The sequence below is a fragment of the Corvus brachyrhynchos genome, unplaced genomic scaffold (assembly GCF_000691975.1).
Source record: "Corvus brachyrhynchos isolate BGI_N302 unplaced genomic scaffold, ASM69197v1 scaffold614, whole genome shotgun sequence".
Lineage (NCBI taxonomy): Eukaryota > Metazoa > Chordata > Aves > Passeriformes > Corvidae > Corvus > Corvus brachyrhynchos.
In genome coordinates, this window is record NW_008237444.1 from 342,117 (window position 1) to 358,815 (window position 16,699).

A 16,699-nucleotide genomic window follows, 5' to 3' on the forward strand; every position below is an offset into this window, starting at 1 on the left:
TCTGCATCCCAACAGGACCCCTTCATTCAAATATTTGCCATTTTTTTAGGCTTTCACCACTGTATTGTGATATGACTCCCAACACTGGATGTCTCTGGAGTAGCTTCGAAATGAATTTGTTTAGGCATTTGACATCCAGGTTCTGCTTTTCTAGGCACTGTTATGTCCCACAAGTCATTTCTCATCTTTTTTCTGGAAAAATAAAAATCAGTTTTACTAATGCTGCTCCTGACAAAATCACAATTCTCATTCAGTTTTTGGGTTCAGAGTTACAGTAAAAAAACAGAATAAAGACGTTAACATCCAGGAAAACTACTTCCCCAGTGGTATTCACTGTGTCTGCTGCTCTTCCTTGATTTTTGTGCAATGCTACTTTACCTCATTTAGCCACTATATTGGCTGCAGTTTAGAAAACATGGGAGAGAAGAGCAGGGTAGCATTTTCTTCCAGGGAGTGGAGGAAGAACCAAATTTGAGTAAGAATACAAGCCTGTCATGGTAACTGTGAGGTACAGTTAGCTGCTCTGTTAACAGCTGTTTATTTTATTCTTTCTTTCCTTGCCTGCTCCTAGTATGCAATGAAGCTTCTTGATCTCTCAGGGCTGTATTTCGTCTTCTAGTACAGTTTGTAATTTTTTTTCTCTGAATGCCATTAATGAGGCTAACAAATCTCAGCCAGTCCCCTTGCTAGGAAGTTGTCTTTTAGATACAACTACCGATTTCTTTGGCATCCTCATGTGAGGCATATAAATGGCTTCCTCACCCTTACTCCAGAATTTTCATTCCCCGTGATGCAGGGCTGGATAATGATCCCTCTGTAACACCTGCCCTGGCTTTTCCTCCATGTATTTCTTCATTATACAGAGAGAGAACTAAACGTGCCAAACAGAAAGCAAGGCTGTCCCTTAAGCATGCCAATGGTTGTGAGGATGAGCCCAGGGTGTGGAGCTTGGTGCAGGAAAAGTTACTCAGGACTGTAACTCATTTCCTCTCACTATCACATGAAATGCTTTTCAGACTTTGAGTAAACACAACTAACTCCCCTCAGACTGGATTTTGACCAGGAAGAGTATATGACAGAAAACAAATGATGCCAAATCATACACCGAGAGACTTAGAAGCTGTAACATATGAATTGAAAGTTGATTTAAGTTGTTGATGGGGTGATGTGGCTTATTTTTCATGCTCTGTGAATTTTTACTGTATGTGATCTATACGGTATGAGCTGGACAAGTAACCTGAATATGCTACAAAGGTTCTTATTCCCAAAATAAAGTAGTATAAGAATCTTAAAGAGGTAAGAGGTGTACGATTCTCCCTTAGCTCACTAAACCTGCTTGAACTTCATGTATAGTCAATCTGTATATTTGTGTCATTATCAGTGCCCAGGGTGAATTTATTTCCCAGGAGTTACATATAAGCCTCAGAATTTACAATTCCTGCACCGACTAATTCTTGCCTGATGTTAAGAGGATTTCTCTGTGACACAGACCTCAACTGATATAGTGAAACTTGAGGAGCCTCTTTCTGAATATGCAAATCAAGGAAGAGAGCACGATTGTTGAGACTAGAGCAGAAGGATCTCTGAACTTGGGGGAGAAAAATGCACACAGAGATAATTGTCCTAGTGTTGTTTCTTCTGACTGCTGTGGTTTGCAGTCTTTTCTGTGTCTAAGAGCGCTTCTGTTGGGTCACTGTTGAGGATAAATTTTGGAGCCTTGCCAGAACCACACACCACATAGCCTGCTAAAGTTCAAAACACAAAACTTGTGTACAGATAAAATATAGACTGAAGACTTTTGTAAAATGTGTCAAGGTGAGAGTGATTAGCTCCAAAAGAATTCCTGACTTACTGGGCATACTTTTTTCAGACTCCTTTTATTTATTACTATGATTCTTGTCAGGTTTTTAGTTCATAGTCAGGAGTAAAGTTAGAGAAAGGGCCTTCTCCTCTGCTCTGACAAGAGGAAACACTGTCATAAGCCTCATTCTGGGTGAGAAGTTTTGTTTCTCTATCTGAGGAGCTCCCTTTCATTTTTCAGATGGATACCTTGGAGTACCTGGAAGAAGAATTCAGTGGAATGGCCAGGTGCCCCTATGATGCAAAGCATGCCAACGTTGCATTGTTTGCAGGTAAAATGACAGAAACAAACTTTTTACTTTTTGTTCTGCAGTCCAGGCTTGTGAGAACGCTGTGCCTCTTGCTTGAGCCCAGAATGCCTAAATCTAAAGTGTCAAGGGGAGTGAACAGTGACTAAAAATAGGGGGCATAAGGAAATCCCTAGCAAAAAAGCCTTCCTATCTCTGGAGCTCACTATCATCAACATTGCATGAAGCCTCAGTTTCCTGGATCAATATTTCAGTATTTCCTGTATTCTTGATAATATGGCCAGTGTAAGGCACCATTTCTGGCTGCATCCAGCTTCTATGAACGTCAAAGGAAGTCAAAGCTTGTGTAAGCTTTAATAAGAATTAAGCAGGATATATTCATAATAACAGGAAGTTAGGGAAAATGCTGTGGCATGCCCTTTTCTAGATCTAGGAGGAAGGGGAAGGGGATTTTTTTTTTTAACCTGAAAACATCTTAATATGGTCTTACGAGCTGCTGTAGACAAAGGAGAGAACTTTATTGGTCAGTGGTAATTTATGCTGCATGCAGGAGAACAGTGTTAGCTCTGATTTCTACTATAATAGTTAGAAAAAGTGAGATCTTATAAATGAGGTTAATTTTGGCTGTTGGTTGTGTGGTATTTTTGTCTATCTCTTCATGACTTCCTGATTAAATTGTTTCTTTATTGAACTTCTCTTAGTGTGAATCCTGCTGATCTTTTCCTAGATCTAGCTGTAAGATAGGTGGTGAAGATAATAAAGAAGTCATCCATGGTAATGTGAGTCCTCTTCAGCAGGTGTGATGCTATAAAGCAGAGCCTGGGTGCTTACATGGAAATACTTAAGCTATTTCTCTGAAGATTGAGAATGTGCAAGTATTTCAGCCATTCTCAAATGGGTCTATACCCAAAGGGCTCTCTTAAGTACTACTCTGTTAGAGGTATCATCATCTGCCTCACAAAGGAGAGATTTTATTTCAATTTTTTTTATTTCAATTTTTTTTTTAACTCTTTATAGTGTAAATAAATAGGTCCTTTTGTTTCAAAAATAATGGTGATGATGATAGTGGTATTATGTGATTTCTTAATTACAGTCACAGGAATATATAGTAGAAATTCTCTAATTGTAGCAGGTAATTCATAAAGCATGGAAAAAGAGAAACACCTTCAGAGAAACATTTTTCCCGTATATCTCAGACTCCCTATCCTTAGTGCAGTCTGAATGACCTTTCAGAAGGGTCTTTCTCACTGTACTGGCCAAGAAAGCATTTATGACCAGCCCACTGTAAACATTCACTTTGAATGCAGATGAAGTTCAGTAAGATGACTCCGGCTTTGTTGCTGAAGAAACCCTCACATTATTTGAAAGTAAAGAGAATATTTATAGAAAGGATCATGCTCCCTCATGGTGATTCAGAATAAATTTGATACAATTCAAATAAATATTTGTAGAATATGCCCCATAAATCTTCTGGCTTCAGAAAATCACTGTTTTATGTGTCATACGTATTGATACCTGTGCTAACTTTTCAGAGTGCAGTGAAAAACAGTTTCAGAACAGTTTAGGGCACTAATCCAGGTCATCTGAGTTTGTTGGATGCACTTACATGAATATGGCTCTTCTTGCAGCCTGCAGCTATTGCAGCTGATATGTGTGAATTGTAGTTGGTCACAGGAACTTGGCAGGAAAGAAAATAAATATGTGGCTGTATTAACATGAGTTCAGACATCTCTATCTAAACAATTCAGCTTTTTATTCTATTTTGAATTTGGGGGATGGGGGGGAGGGAAGGCATGCTGTAAATATTTTTTCTGTTTTGCTAAGAAAAAATTATCATTCTTAGGTAGCCAAATAAGGACAAGAATTGCATAAGTCAGAACAAAGCATACAGTCCTCCTAATAAAAAACAGTCTGAACTTTAAATCTGGAGCTGAAATTCACAGACTCACAGAGTTGTTAGGGTTGGAAGGCAGCTCTGGAAATCATCCAGCCCAACCCCCCTTGCCAAGGCAGGGTCACCTACAGCAAGTGACAGAGGAATGTGCCCAGGTGGGGTTTGAATGTCTCCAGAGACGGAGACTCCACAACCTCTGGGGGAAGCCTGTTCCAGTGCTCTGCCACCCTCAATGTAAAGAAATCCTTCCTTGTATTGAGGTGGATCTTCTTGTGTTTTAGTTTACGGCCTGTCCTGTCACAGGGCACCGCTGAAAAGAGTCTGGCACCATCCTCTTGGCAGCTGCCTTTGAGATAGTCCTATGCATTAATGAGATTCCCTCTCAGTCTTAAATTAAATGTTGGGTTAAAGTATAGTGAGGAGTGCTTGACCAATAGAAGCCTCTCTGCTTTGTCCTGGGTATGTCCTCAGTGCTGGTGCCTTTAAGGCACCAACATAATTTCTGTCGAAGGAGATGTAGACAATTCTGATTTTTATGCAGACACAATAGAGACACAAGTTGGTGTGCTCGTGCTGCAGTGCTTGTGGTTCTAGCAGACAGCATGTTCCAAGACCTATCTCACACATGAAAACAGTCCTGTACAGTTACCATGACCTGCAAACAGATTAGACAAAAAATTAAATTTAAAAATGTTGCTGAGGCTTATGCTTTTATGTCCTTATAGTTTTGTTTGTTTTGGTTGTCCTTTGGGTGCCATTTTGTAGGCCCTTTCTTATCACTTCTCCTCCATTCTTTAGGAGAGAGGAATGCATAATGCATGCAGGAAATGCCTAAAATACATGCTAGAAAAGAAATATTGATGGGCAATCCTCCCCCATCTCTTTGCATTCCTGTTTCAGCATGGCTCCCAGCATGCTATTTAATTTTTTGTTAGTGATCTCTGACAGAGCAGAAGTGCTCTCAAGGGGAGAAATTTTCATAAGTGTCAATTAGCTCACAGTCTTCAAGCCCTGTCTGGTTTGCACTCCCAGTTAAAACTAAGAGTTCTGTTATGCTTGTTTTGTTGACATACCTAGGCAGAATTTCTGAGCATTTAACTAGGAACATGTGACTGGATAGAGTAGTTCAGTGTGACATACCTAAGACAAGGAAGAATTATTCCATAAGGTTATTTTCTCCTATAGCAGCCCTCTGAAATTACCATTTTGCAAAGTGGTGAGTGACTTGCTTGTTCAGTACTCAGTTCCATTTACCTAGCTGGATTTTTCCCTTCCTTCAGTGTTCCTAAGTAGACTGTGATGGTTTTGTTTCCCCCCTTCTCATGTGACTGATGAGAGAAGGCAATTTTATTATTTCTAATGCTCCTCCCCCCTTGTTTCTTCTTTCCTTCCTCCCCAGAGGGAAAACTGTATTCTGCCACAGTGACCGACTTCCTTGCAATAGATGCAGTAATATACCGGAGCCTTGGAGACAGCCCAACCCTGCGGACAGTTAAACATGACTCCAAGTGGTTGAAAGGTAGATAAACAAACAAGGAGAAAAAAGCAGCATCTCTGAGGAGTCTTGGATTTCTGACAGACCTCTTTGTCATGTCATTTCACCAATGCTTTCTGGCAGAAAGAAGGAAGTAGATTACATCTCTTGCTTACACTGATCTGTTTATCTCTTTCACTCTTCTCCTGACCCAAAGTTACTGGACCTGACAGAAGCTGTGAGCTGGGTATATCAGAATATGTATTACAGTGAGCTTTCCAAGCTGAAATCCACCAGTTTACATCTGTTGGATGTAAAAGTTGGACCTTGCAGGGCTCTGTGTACTTGGGCTGTGTTTGAAAATATTCCTGCCACAGCGCTGTTAGGTAACAATCAAGGCTTTATGAAGTATAGAAGGTTTGTCCTGTAATGTTAAGATTCATTAATGAAACTAAAATTATGGGGATATTGCACAAAGCCTTTCTGTTACGGTTCTTAAGGATTGTATTGCTGCCATTGAATTAGGCAATTTCTGTGCTGTAAATGCCCTCATTGTTAAGGACCGTGCTGTTTATCTTCATGTAGGTGTTAAGAATTGTTAGCATTTGGAGTGATTTTAACAGAGAGCAAAGCCATAGTTTCAAGTATTTTTCTGCATGCAGAAATGTTTTGCCAGGTGTCAACTTTAGCTGTCCCACTTTGCTTGCTGCTACAGACACGTGTGGGCAGAAACAGTTACGTGGTTTGTTATTCCCTCAGCTCACAGCCTGCATGCCATAAAGAGCACTGCTTGGACCCCTCAGGCATACAGTTATAAATGCCTGTTTACCTTTCCTCTTACTCCATGCAGGGCAGACGTATTAGTGGCAGAGACTTAACTACCCTGCAGTGATGTTGCACAGACTTGTTCCCAGCTCTCCTGTCCCCAGACAGTGATTCTTTTCTGGCAGTGATTTGTTCATTCTGAAAACTGATCAAGTTTGTCAAATGCAGACATTTCACCTCTGGATGTTAAGTGTGAATGTATTTGGCTTCTCTGTGCATGCTGGATCCTGTACGTGGTGCCTAAATCAGATGTCTTGGGTTGTTGTTTTCTTCTAGAACCGTACTTTGTTCAGGCAGTTGACTATGGCAATTACATATACTTCTTCTTCCGGGAAATAGCAGTGGAGTACAACAGCATGGGAAAGGTAAGGGCGAACACATTGCCTTGAATGATTTTGTCAGATTCAGGAGGAGGAAAACTTACGCTATTCTTGGACCAATGCTGTTACGAGTGACCTTGAAATGAGAACCATAAATCATGATGACAAGGTCAGCATTTTGAGAAGATTCCTATTGCTCAAGCCAAAAGGTTGGCTGGAGTGAAACATTGCACTGTCTTGAAAGGAAACTGTGTGGTTTCTTACAGTGATGGTGTATGCTGGAGTCTCTTTTCTGAAATTATAAAAAGCACAAGGCTAATGTAGTTAGTTCAGCATAGTAGATAATTGTTAAAAATGGATTCCAAAGCAGGAAGAAATTTTTATGTAAGAAATATGAATTAGAGTGCTGAGTAAACATGGGTAGGAATTTTGTTCTCTGCCATTCTGCAAAGAATAATTAAACGCTTTCTGCATTTTTGCTAATTTCACAATAGCTCTCTGACTAAGCAGTCAGAAAAGCTGACCAAGGTCACGAAGGTGAAGAGCAGGAATAAAAGCCGAGCAAGATTTGCATAGTTTTTAAGTGCTGAAAACACAAGAATCTGAGCAGCAGTGTGGGTTGCAGGGATTGTGAATATGAAATGTGCTTTTGTTTGGGGAAATAGAAAGCTAAGCAGTCTGTATGGAAATAAGTTTTATATGGGTTGAGAACAGATCTCCTGAAGGATTTATGGCTGTATAGTAAATGCCACAGTCTTATCTTTCATAGCACACTGTTCCAAAGCCTAATTTTTCTGTTTCTTATTTGTCACAGATTATAGAAAAGTGGTATTAAATTAAGCGCCTTGCTGTGTTATTCCAAGTGTTTTAAAAGCAGTATTCCAACAAAGTCTTTAGTTCAAGCAAACACTTAATTTTCTCCATTATTTTTGCTCTATTCCTTCCAGGTGGTTTTCCCGAGGGTGGCCCAGGTTTGCAAAAATGACATGGGAGGATCTCAGCGAGTGCTGGAAAAACAGTGGACTTCCTTTCTCAAGGCTCGGTTGAACTGCTCAGTTCCTGGCGACTCACACTTCTACTTTAACATACTGCAGTCAGTTACAGATGTTATCCATTTCAATGGCCGGGATGTTGTTTTAGCAACATTCTCCACTCCATATAATAGGTAATAGTCACAATAACCTTTAACCTTTTACCTTTTACCTTTGTGTTTTGCTTTCCATTGCACTTTCTTTTTACTTTATGCAAGCACAAGAAGTGATTGCTCATACAATGTAATTTTTATGTACTCTGTGCTTACCGATAGTTTGTGTTTAATTTCAAGGTACCCTGGTATTGCTTACTGCATTTCATGCCTGATGACTTGGAGCAGCTTTCACTCATTTACTATCTGGACACATTCCTCAGACATACTTTTCTTTATGGGAATAGTTCACACTAACCACCAAGAAGTGTTGCAGCTTGTAACTTGCAAAGTATTATTCCAAAGAGAAAATACGGTTTTTTTTCCTCAGAAAGAAAGGACTGAGTCTGTCCTGTTTATATCTAAACCTCCAAGAACCGCGTTATCTCTTTCTCTTTATTTCATGCATCCCTGGTAACTCTTGCTTGATCCTTGACCCTGCATTGACCCTGCTGCCCCCTGACTCTCCCAGGAGAACCAAGGTCTTGCTTGCTGGAAAGGAGGGTCCCCAGAACACCTTCTGTGTTTAACCCAAAACATTGTTTGCATGGTTATCCAAAAGCATCCGTTCATTTGTAGAGATTTACACTTTTATAGCATGTTTCTCTGGAAGTTATTAGAAGAATAACTGTATCTAATTATTGTGAACTCCCAGAGAAATTTAAAAAATAGTAGCATTCTAATTACAAAATATATCGCAGTTTCACAGAGTAACATTTGAGCTGAAAGAGGAATTTTATTGATGAAATTCATTTAGTTTTGCTGTACCCTTGCCACCTCTGGTCAAAGCCAGGACTGACTTCAGATGCGAGTAAGCCTGGGCCTGTAATCTATAATCACTGCTTTTGACATCAAAACAATAGGAACTGCAATGCAATAATTATGCCACCAATAGGGAATACAGGCTTAAACTAAAATGATCTCTTTTCATGCAATCTGGCATAGTAAAAACAGGTGAACAAATAGAGATGCAACATCAGAAAATAGATTGTGTCTCACAATTATCTCAAAATTGAGATTGTCCTCCCACTCTGCTAGTATTTTCTGTGGTGTGTCATGAATAATTCTTTTCCTTAAGCATTTTAAAATCTAAGTACTTGGTGTAAAAAGAAAAATACTATTTTGTAGGCTCAAGGTTTTGCCAGACACTGAAGATGACAGGAAGGCATATCTTCTTGGAGACAGCTTATTAGCAGACCTGGCAGCCAGGAGGGCCAAGTGTGTCCTGGGGGACATCAGGCCCAGCATCGCCAGCTGGGCAAGGGAGGGGATTGTCCCGCTCTGCTCTGCACTGGGGCAGCCTCACCTCGAGTGCTGGGGGCAGCTTTGGGTGCCACAGTATTAGAAGGATCTGAAGGTATTGGAGAGCATCCAAAGGGGAGCTACAAAGATGGTGAAGGGCTTGAGGGGAAGTCATATGAGGAGTGAATGAGGCCACTTGGTTTGTTCAGCCTGGAGAAGATAAGACTGAGGGAAGACCTCACAGCAGTTCAGAGCTTCCTCATGAGGTGAAGAGGAGGGGCAGGAACTAATCTCTGCTCTCTGGTGACCTCTAAGAGGACTCAAGGAAGCTGAGTCATAGAGGTTTAGTCTGGATATTAGGAAAAGGTTCTTCACCCAGAGGGTGGTTGGGCACTAAACAGGCTCCCCAGGAAAGTAGTCACAGGACCAAGCCTGACAGAGATCAAGGACCACCTGGACAATGCTATCAGGCACATGGTACGATTCTTCGGGTGTCCTGTGCAGGAGAAGCTGGACTTCAGCGACCCTTGTGAGTCACTTCCAATTCAGGATGTTCTGTGATTCTGTAGTTCTATGAAACCTACTTTTGACATGGAACCATCTCTCCCATTCCTCCTCCACTAAAGTAAAGTTGCAAGAAATACCCTTGGTCTCTGGAACAAAATTTCCTTCTAGAGTGAAGTGAAAGAGATTCCTCAGTCTCATCAGAGGTCACTTGGGCAGAAGCTAGTGATGAGCTTTAGTCCAATAGTTTAGAGGTGGCTTGGACCTCCTTGGCTGTGACCCACAGTGCTCCATCCTGCAATCTGCCACCCTCCAGAGTAAAAGATGTTGCAGTCCTTTCACCATGGCAATGCCTCCATCAGTGTGTAGTTGTGTGTTGAGCGTGGGTGTCAGCACTTTCAGTTGTGTGTAACACACCCCAAGATTTTATGGTTGTTTTTTTTCTTTAGGACTTAATTCAGCAATGTGCAAAATATTCTAGCTGGAGTGGATCTTGAGCTGTCTTCTAGAGGTCCTCTGTGTGTCCAAATAAATCCTTGACCATCTCTTATATCAACATAAGTATGGCTGCCTCCTTTTAAAACTCCTGCTGTGTAGTATCAATTAATAAAGAGCTTTAAAGTTTCCTTCCATATAAAAAGACAAACCTGTGGAGATCAAAGTAAGACTACTGTACTGTCTCCCTACTTGTTGTTTTTCTTCAGTAAAAAGCATTTTGAAATTTTTTACTATTCAAAGGGTTGTTTTTTTATCAATTTATATACCTTTAGGAGTTTAGCTTAATCCTCTGTAACAGTATTATAGTTCCTACATTTTTTCTTTGATGTGTAATAACCTACTAGCTAAGAGCAGTATTGAAAGCCTCAGCCAGCTGGGTTCATGCTATTTACCCAATAAAATTAAGTGATGGAAGTCAGACACAAATACAGTAGTTCACGTACAAAAAAAAAGGAATGAGTGATAAATGAATATTTCATACTTCCAAGCGACTGACCATGGTAAACCCATAAGCCTTTCAGAAAGTATGTAGGTAAGAATATAGCTATGTTTGGACAATGCTGTCATGCAGTTGCATGCAAGTATTCAAAAAGTTGAAATTTGCAATGCTATGATCTTAAAATAAACATCAAATTTGTTTCTGTAAGCTCTTTACATTTCATTGAGTAGAGCAAATTCCTGAGCATAGTTAACTCCTTTTCACTGGGAGCCCTTTGTGGATGTCAGGCTGTGGGAGCATGAACAAATTACATGTAAAAGCCAGGTCAATGGCACATTGCAGCACACTTCCAGTTTGATTAGAACCAACTTCTGAACTGTCTGTGGTGTGGTTTTGAGGCATGGCAGGGACTACAAGAGTTGGTACTGAGAGATGTTGTGACTTAGAATTTCCAAGTAATGGGTTCTGAATGAGACTGGCCATTACTCCTCATGCATTGCCAGTGATAGCCAGAGTTTCACAGATTCTTTCCCTTCTTCAAGATTATTGCAATTACTTCTTTCTGTAGAGGCTTTGAATTAAATTCTCTTGGCAGGAGCTGCCTGCTGATTGGTATTCCGGCTTTTCCATGGGGCTGGCTTTTCCCGTCGGTACCAGATTCAGAGTTCAGAATTGAGTAACCTGTGACAGGAAGACTTCTACAGAGCATATTTTTCACTCAAGGTTTTATGCATAACTGCAGAATGAGTAACAATTTCTGGGAAATGTCACTTTGCAGCATCCCTGGCTCTGCAGTCTGTGCCTATGACATGCTTGACATTGCCAATGTGTTTACTGGGAGGTTTAAAGAACAAAAGTCTCCAGATTCCACATGGACACCAGTTCCGGATGAACGAGTGCCCAAGCCCAGGTATGTTTCATGTATAGTGATATTGTTCTGTTCATTTATGCAGGCTACAAAGTTTTTTTGATAATTTGAACAGCCTTGTAAGGTGCAGATACAATCATACATGTTGCAGCAGTAAAGTAAAAGTTGAATTGAATTTGGATCTAAACTATGCAGTTGAGATTTTTTCCACTTAAATGAGATTTGTGTAACATAAATCAGGCCAGCATCCACTTGGTCAGAGTAATCACTTAAGAGTGGTGTGAGTTACACATTGCAAATTGGTTCAGTAATGGACATATCTCATTACAAAACCTGCACCAGTTCTGCAGTTTGCTGTTCTATGATTAACATGCAGTTTAAATGCCACAGTGGATGCATTATGGAGAGAAAAAAAGAGCATTCCACCAAACTGGAGATTCAGTTTACTTCATTCCTCCTATGAGTTGTTTTCCCTGCTTCCATGTGTTTGCATGCATCTCCTCTACTACACTCTTCATATTTCTTACAAGTATCATTTCATACAAGTTGCTGTTGACAGACACTTTTTAACTCATTTACACCAATGGCATTTTGCTCTGAGATATTGATATGTATATAGATAAATTCATTTATCTCACTTAAGCTTTACCACTTTAGTACATGTTTTACATTGCTTGCGATATCTTAAATAATTTCAAAAGAAAAAAACATCTGAAGTACTCTGTGCATTGCTGAGCACCACAATATAAGAAGGATCTAAAGGTATTAGGAGGCATCCAAAAGAGGGCTACAAAGATGATGAAGGGCTTAGAGCAGAAACCATGTGAAGAGTGTCTGAGGTCGCTTGGCTTGCCTGGAGGAGTCACAATCTACAACCTCATCGCAATCTACAACTTCCTCATGAGGGGAAGAGGAAGGGCAGACACTGATCTCTTCTCTGTGGAGACCAGTGACAGGGCCCAAGAGAATGGCCGGAAGTTGTGTCAGGGGAGGTTTAGGTCGGACAGTAGAAGAAGGTTCTTCACCCGGAGGGTGGCTGGGCACTGGAACAGGCTCCCCAGGGCAGTGATCACAGCATCAGGCCTGATGGAGCTCAAGAAGCTTTTGGAAAACACTCATGGCACATGGTGTGATTCTTGGGGTGTCCTGTGCGGGGGCTGGAGCTGGACTTCAGTGATCCTTATGGGTCGGTTCCAGCTCAGGATATCCTATGATTCTATGAAGAGCCATGGTGGACACTGAGCTTCTGCCTAATCCAAATTTGGCCCATCATGTTTTGGATTTACCAAGTGTAGAATCCCTGTGCCATCTTTATTCTGAAGTTGTCACTCAAGAGAAGAGCCTAGAGATGACTGGAAAATCTGGTAAATTCTGTGTCTGTTTTCAGTCTAAGCCCTAGTAATGCAGCTTCTAGCAGTGTTGCAGGATTTTCTTCTTCATTTTGTGTTTCAAACAAGTTGTTGACATAATAGCTTGCCTTGGGAGTGCAAAGCTGCATGAGGGCTCCAAAGTCATTTGTTTGGACCTTACTGAGATATATTGGCTGGGAAGGGGAAAAGAATAAGGCGAAATCACTTTCAGTGGGAAAGAGGAAGAGAAAGTTGCATTGTGAGTTTGGGATGAGCCAACAGCAGGTTAACTGTTACAATGAAGATGGGGTAATATTGCTCTTCCTGAGCCTGAAGGAGACAATGGGAAATGAATAGTGAACAGTGTTTCACATAACATTTGGCCATAAATCTGCTTAATAGAAATAATAATTTCCTCTAACTCACAGTGAAGTACATGACAGGCACCTTTGATATAAGGTCATTCTTACTTGGGTATCTCAGTATGGTGCAGAAACATTACTGCCCCTATTGGTCCTAACATTTCTCAGAAACCTACCAGAGCCCTTCAGGGCTTCCCTGTTTGGCCAGACAGCAGGGTTTGCTTGGATTTATGTTGACTCGACTAAACCAGTTTTGAGATTAAAACAGGATTAATCCAATCATGCTATTAGGATTTAGGAGTAAATAGGCCTCCAGATTAGATACACAGAAACCGTAGACACCACAGTGCCAGAAGGTGCAGGCTGCTCCCTCAGATTCTCTGGGAATGTTGCCTGATGGGTCAATGCCCTTGCAAGGACCTAGGAAACCGGTGGTGTCCTTGGTTTCTCCTTCTTTCCATCTATTGCTAGTTCTACGTGCAGTTACAAGACAGCTGAAGTATTTTGGATATGAAGAGACAAGAGCACACATTGTCTGCATGTAATGTTCCTTGCTGAGCTCTTGTGGGACCAGACTTGTTGACACAGCTAGTTCCTTCAAATCCTATGCTACCTTCCCATACAAGATTTAGTTACTTAATGCTTGAATATTTATCTAAATCTGAGCAGCACAGATGATAGGACCAGTCCTGTATTTGTTCAAGTTGACATTGCTCTTGATGTCCGTGCCTTTACCCACATCAGAATAGATGAAAATTGGATGATGCAGTGTGTTTATGAGTGAATGGTCCATCTTTCACCTTCCCATCTCACACTGGCTCAAAGGTTTGAAGAATCGTAGTGCTCTAGAAAATGGGATTAAATGGACCTTTTATTGGAGAAAATGACCTACACGATATTAACAAGCAAAACATTTGCTTGTTTTGCTGCTTCCTTTGAGAGATGGCATGTCCAGGCAAGAAAATTGCGCTACCGCCTAGGAGGAGCAGGGTAGGTTTTAGAAATAGTGTGAGCAGATTTGCATTTAGGTTGTCAAAGAATGACAGATAACTTTTCAGTGAAAGTCCTCAGTGTGCTACCATTCTTATATCATCTCATCCAAATTGAACAAAGGGTAAAACTGGTGTTTACGTGGATGCTATCAGGTTTGTCTTCTCCAATAGTCTGTTTTCTATCAGACATGACTGAAAGTGGTATTCTCTCACACCTGTTAAAAAAATTAACTTCCTTCTGTATTATAGGGACTGCTTTTATTCCAGGAAAGAGCAGTCAGCTAGGCAAGTCACAGATCAGAACTGTGCCAGTGGGAAGCATCAAGCCAAATGCACTCATGCAGCAATTATGTTCCATATGAATGGATAAATTACAAACTCTGTGTGTAACACTCCTGATGAAAAAATTACTGTGCTCTTAAGTGACACATGAAGTCCTTTTGAATGATAGAGCAGGATTTTAGACTTCCCTTGAGGGGCTGAGCAAGTCCACTATACTTCTCAATCCTCCTCCATGTTAAACTCCTGTAAAGTGTGTCACATTTCAATGAGAGCTTCATCACAAAGGGAAGCTCGCCCTCAATGTCAAGTAAGTTTTCTGGCTTTACTCTCTTGTTTTACATAGGCCTGGCTGCTGTGCTGGCTCTACATCATTAGAAAAATATGTAACATCTAATGAGTTCCCAGATGATACTCTGAACTTCATCAAAACACATCCACTGATGGACGAGGCTGTACCTTCCATTGTCAATCGACCCTGGTTCCTGAGAACAATGGTCAGGTATGTACCACCAAGTGAACTCTTGTCCTCGCTGTAGCTGTCAAGCTGTGCTAATAGCCTTGCTTCAAATACCCTCCAACTCTGTAAATGTCCTTGGTATCCTGGGCATGAATCCAGCTAGGAATGGTGACAGAGCTGAGCAGATGCTGCGGAACTCCCTGAGCAGCTTTCAAGATAGGAAAGACCTCAGTCCTTTCCAGCCACACCATGCTGAAAATGGATGTTGCAGGAAATGCTGTGCAGGGAGGGTTTACCCGTCTGTTGGCTTATCGCTCAGTGTTTGAGACAGCTCTGTAAAAACTTTGGGCAAGGATCAGCAGACAACTCAGGAATAAGTACACAGGATACAAACATGTCTGCCGGGATATGTTCACAGGATACGTAGATGTCTGTCAGGTTATGTACTGGTAAGCTTTAATGTTTGCAGAAGCATACAGGCAGGAGGAATCTCATAGTCTCCATACTTTCTATGGCAACAAGAAAAAATAATAACAGATTTGAACAAAAACTCATAAATCAGCAAGTGTTAAATACACCATCCCCTTCCTATCAAAATACATTCCCACTCTGCTGTGGTCACTATACTACTTATCTACTGTCCAGCTGTGAACGGAATAATGTGACTAACTTTTGCCGTATTTTCATCTCTTCCTCTGAACAAGGGTAGAGTATTGTGTTGGGCAGTTAGCTCTGGAAGGGTCTGACTTAGTTTTAGTAATGTATTTTCTGTCAGGTTTTTATGTCAGGTTCTGTAGCTCCAACCAAAGACGGGAACAGCAAGCTCCACAGTGCTTCCCTTTGATAGGCAGCACCATCTAACTGGTACCAAATCACCAGTACTTGTTTTCCATAAATTGTGCCATCCCAGGATTTGATATCACCTCAGCACTGAAGTTGCTTGGTGGTAGTTTTGTGATTATTTTTAGTGAGGTAAAATGGTGTTTAGCATCTCACTGTTGTAGTGCACTGACACAGCTTTCCCTGACAAAAAAAAAGTTGAACCTAGTTCAGCTGCTTTTAACGCAACAGAGCTTGAAATTTTAAAACAGTTCACTGTGCTGATTCTCTATCCCTGTCTGAAGAAATCACCAGGCTTTTGGACAGATAATTCCTGAATGCCCTCAGACTCTTAGCACCCCTTCAGCTTTCTGAACTTCTAGACACTTCTGTATCTAGCTATTGGACATGTGGGCATGCAAACACGTGAAAATTCCTGAACACCTGAAGAGCCAAATTGGTACAGTCTGTGTTGATTTATAGTCAGGTAGGAAAAGTGCTTAAATGTGTTTTATGGTTGCTAGAAGTCTACCATACACTTATCTGATGTGAAGAAGGGAATTAAATAAATGACAATTCTGTGATTATCTCTGTGATTTATCTGTGAAAATGCTCTATCATTTTAGATATCGCCTGACCAAAATTGCTGTTGACTCTGCTGCTGGGCCGTATCAGAACTACACTGTGGTTTTCTTGGGGTCAGAGAAGGGAATCATCCTGAAGTTCTTGGCACGGATGGGAAACACTGGTTTCCTAAATGACAGCCTTTTCCTGGAGGAGATCAATGTTTACAATCCTGAAAAGTGTGTATCTGGTTCTTTGTACTCCTGTATGGGTGACTTTGAACTTCTGATTTCCCAGAGAATAACTTGTCCCACGGAAAGGGAAGTAGTTAGAGAAGCCAAGTTTTTTGAGTAATTTTAAATTGCTTAGGGAGGGGATGTCTGCTTATCAGTCTCTACATTGCAATAAGATTTTTTTATTCAGTATGTGTAGAAAATAGTCCATCCTATGCAGCAGCTGATGGGTAATTAAAAGTGAAGTTCTGGAAAGGAAGATTAATTTTCTAATCCTATAAAAATC

At 40.8% G+C, this 16,699-nt stretch overlaps 1 protein-coding gene across 1 annotated transcript in view; it reads left to right on the plus strand.

Annotated features, from left to right (window-relative positions):
• SEMA6A (semaphorin 6A) overlaps positions 1-16,699 on the plus strand; it is a 133,860-nt gene that overhangs the window by 61,938 nt on the left and 55,223 nt on the right. Inside the window, exons 7-13 of the mRNA XM_017731398.1 lie at positions 2,042-2,132; positions 5,402-5,521; positions 6,578-6,666; positions 7,569-7,786; positions 11,266-11,397; positions 14,684-14,839; positions 16,243-16,419. Coding sequence (XP_017586887.1) covers positions 2,042-2,132; positions 5,402-5,521; positions 6,578-6,666; positions 7,569-7,786; positions 11,266-11,397; positions 14,684-14,839; positions 16,243-16,419 — 983 coding nt within the window. The remainder of the gene's footprint in view (positions 1-2,041; positions 2,133-5,401; positions 5,522-6,577; positions 6,667-7,568; positions 7,787-11,265; positions 11,398-14,683; positions 14,840-16,242; positions 16,420-16,699) is intronic.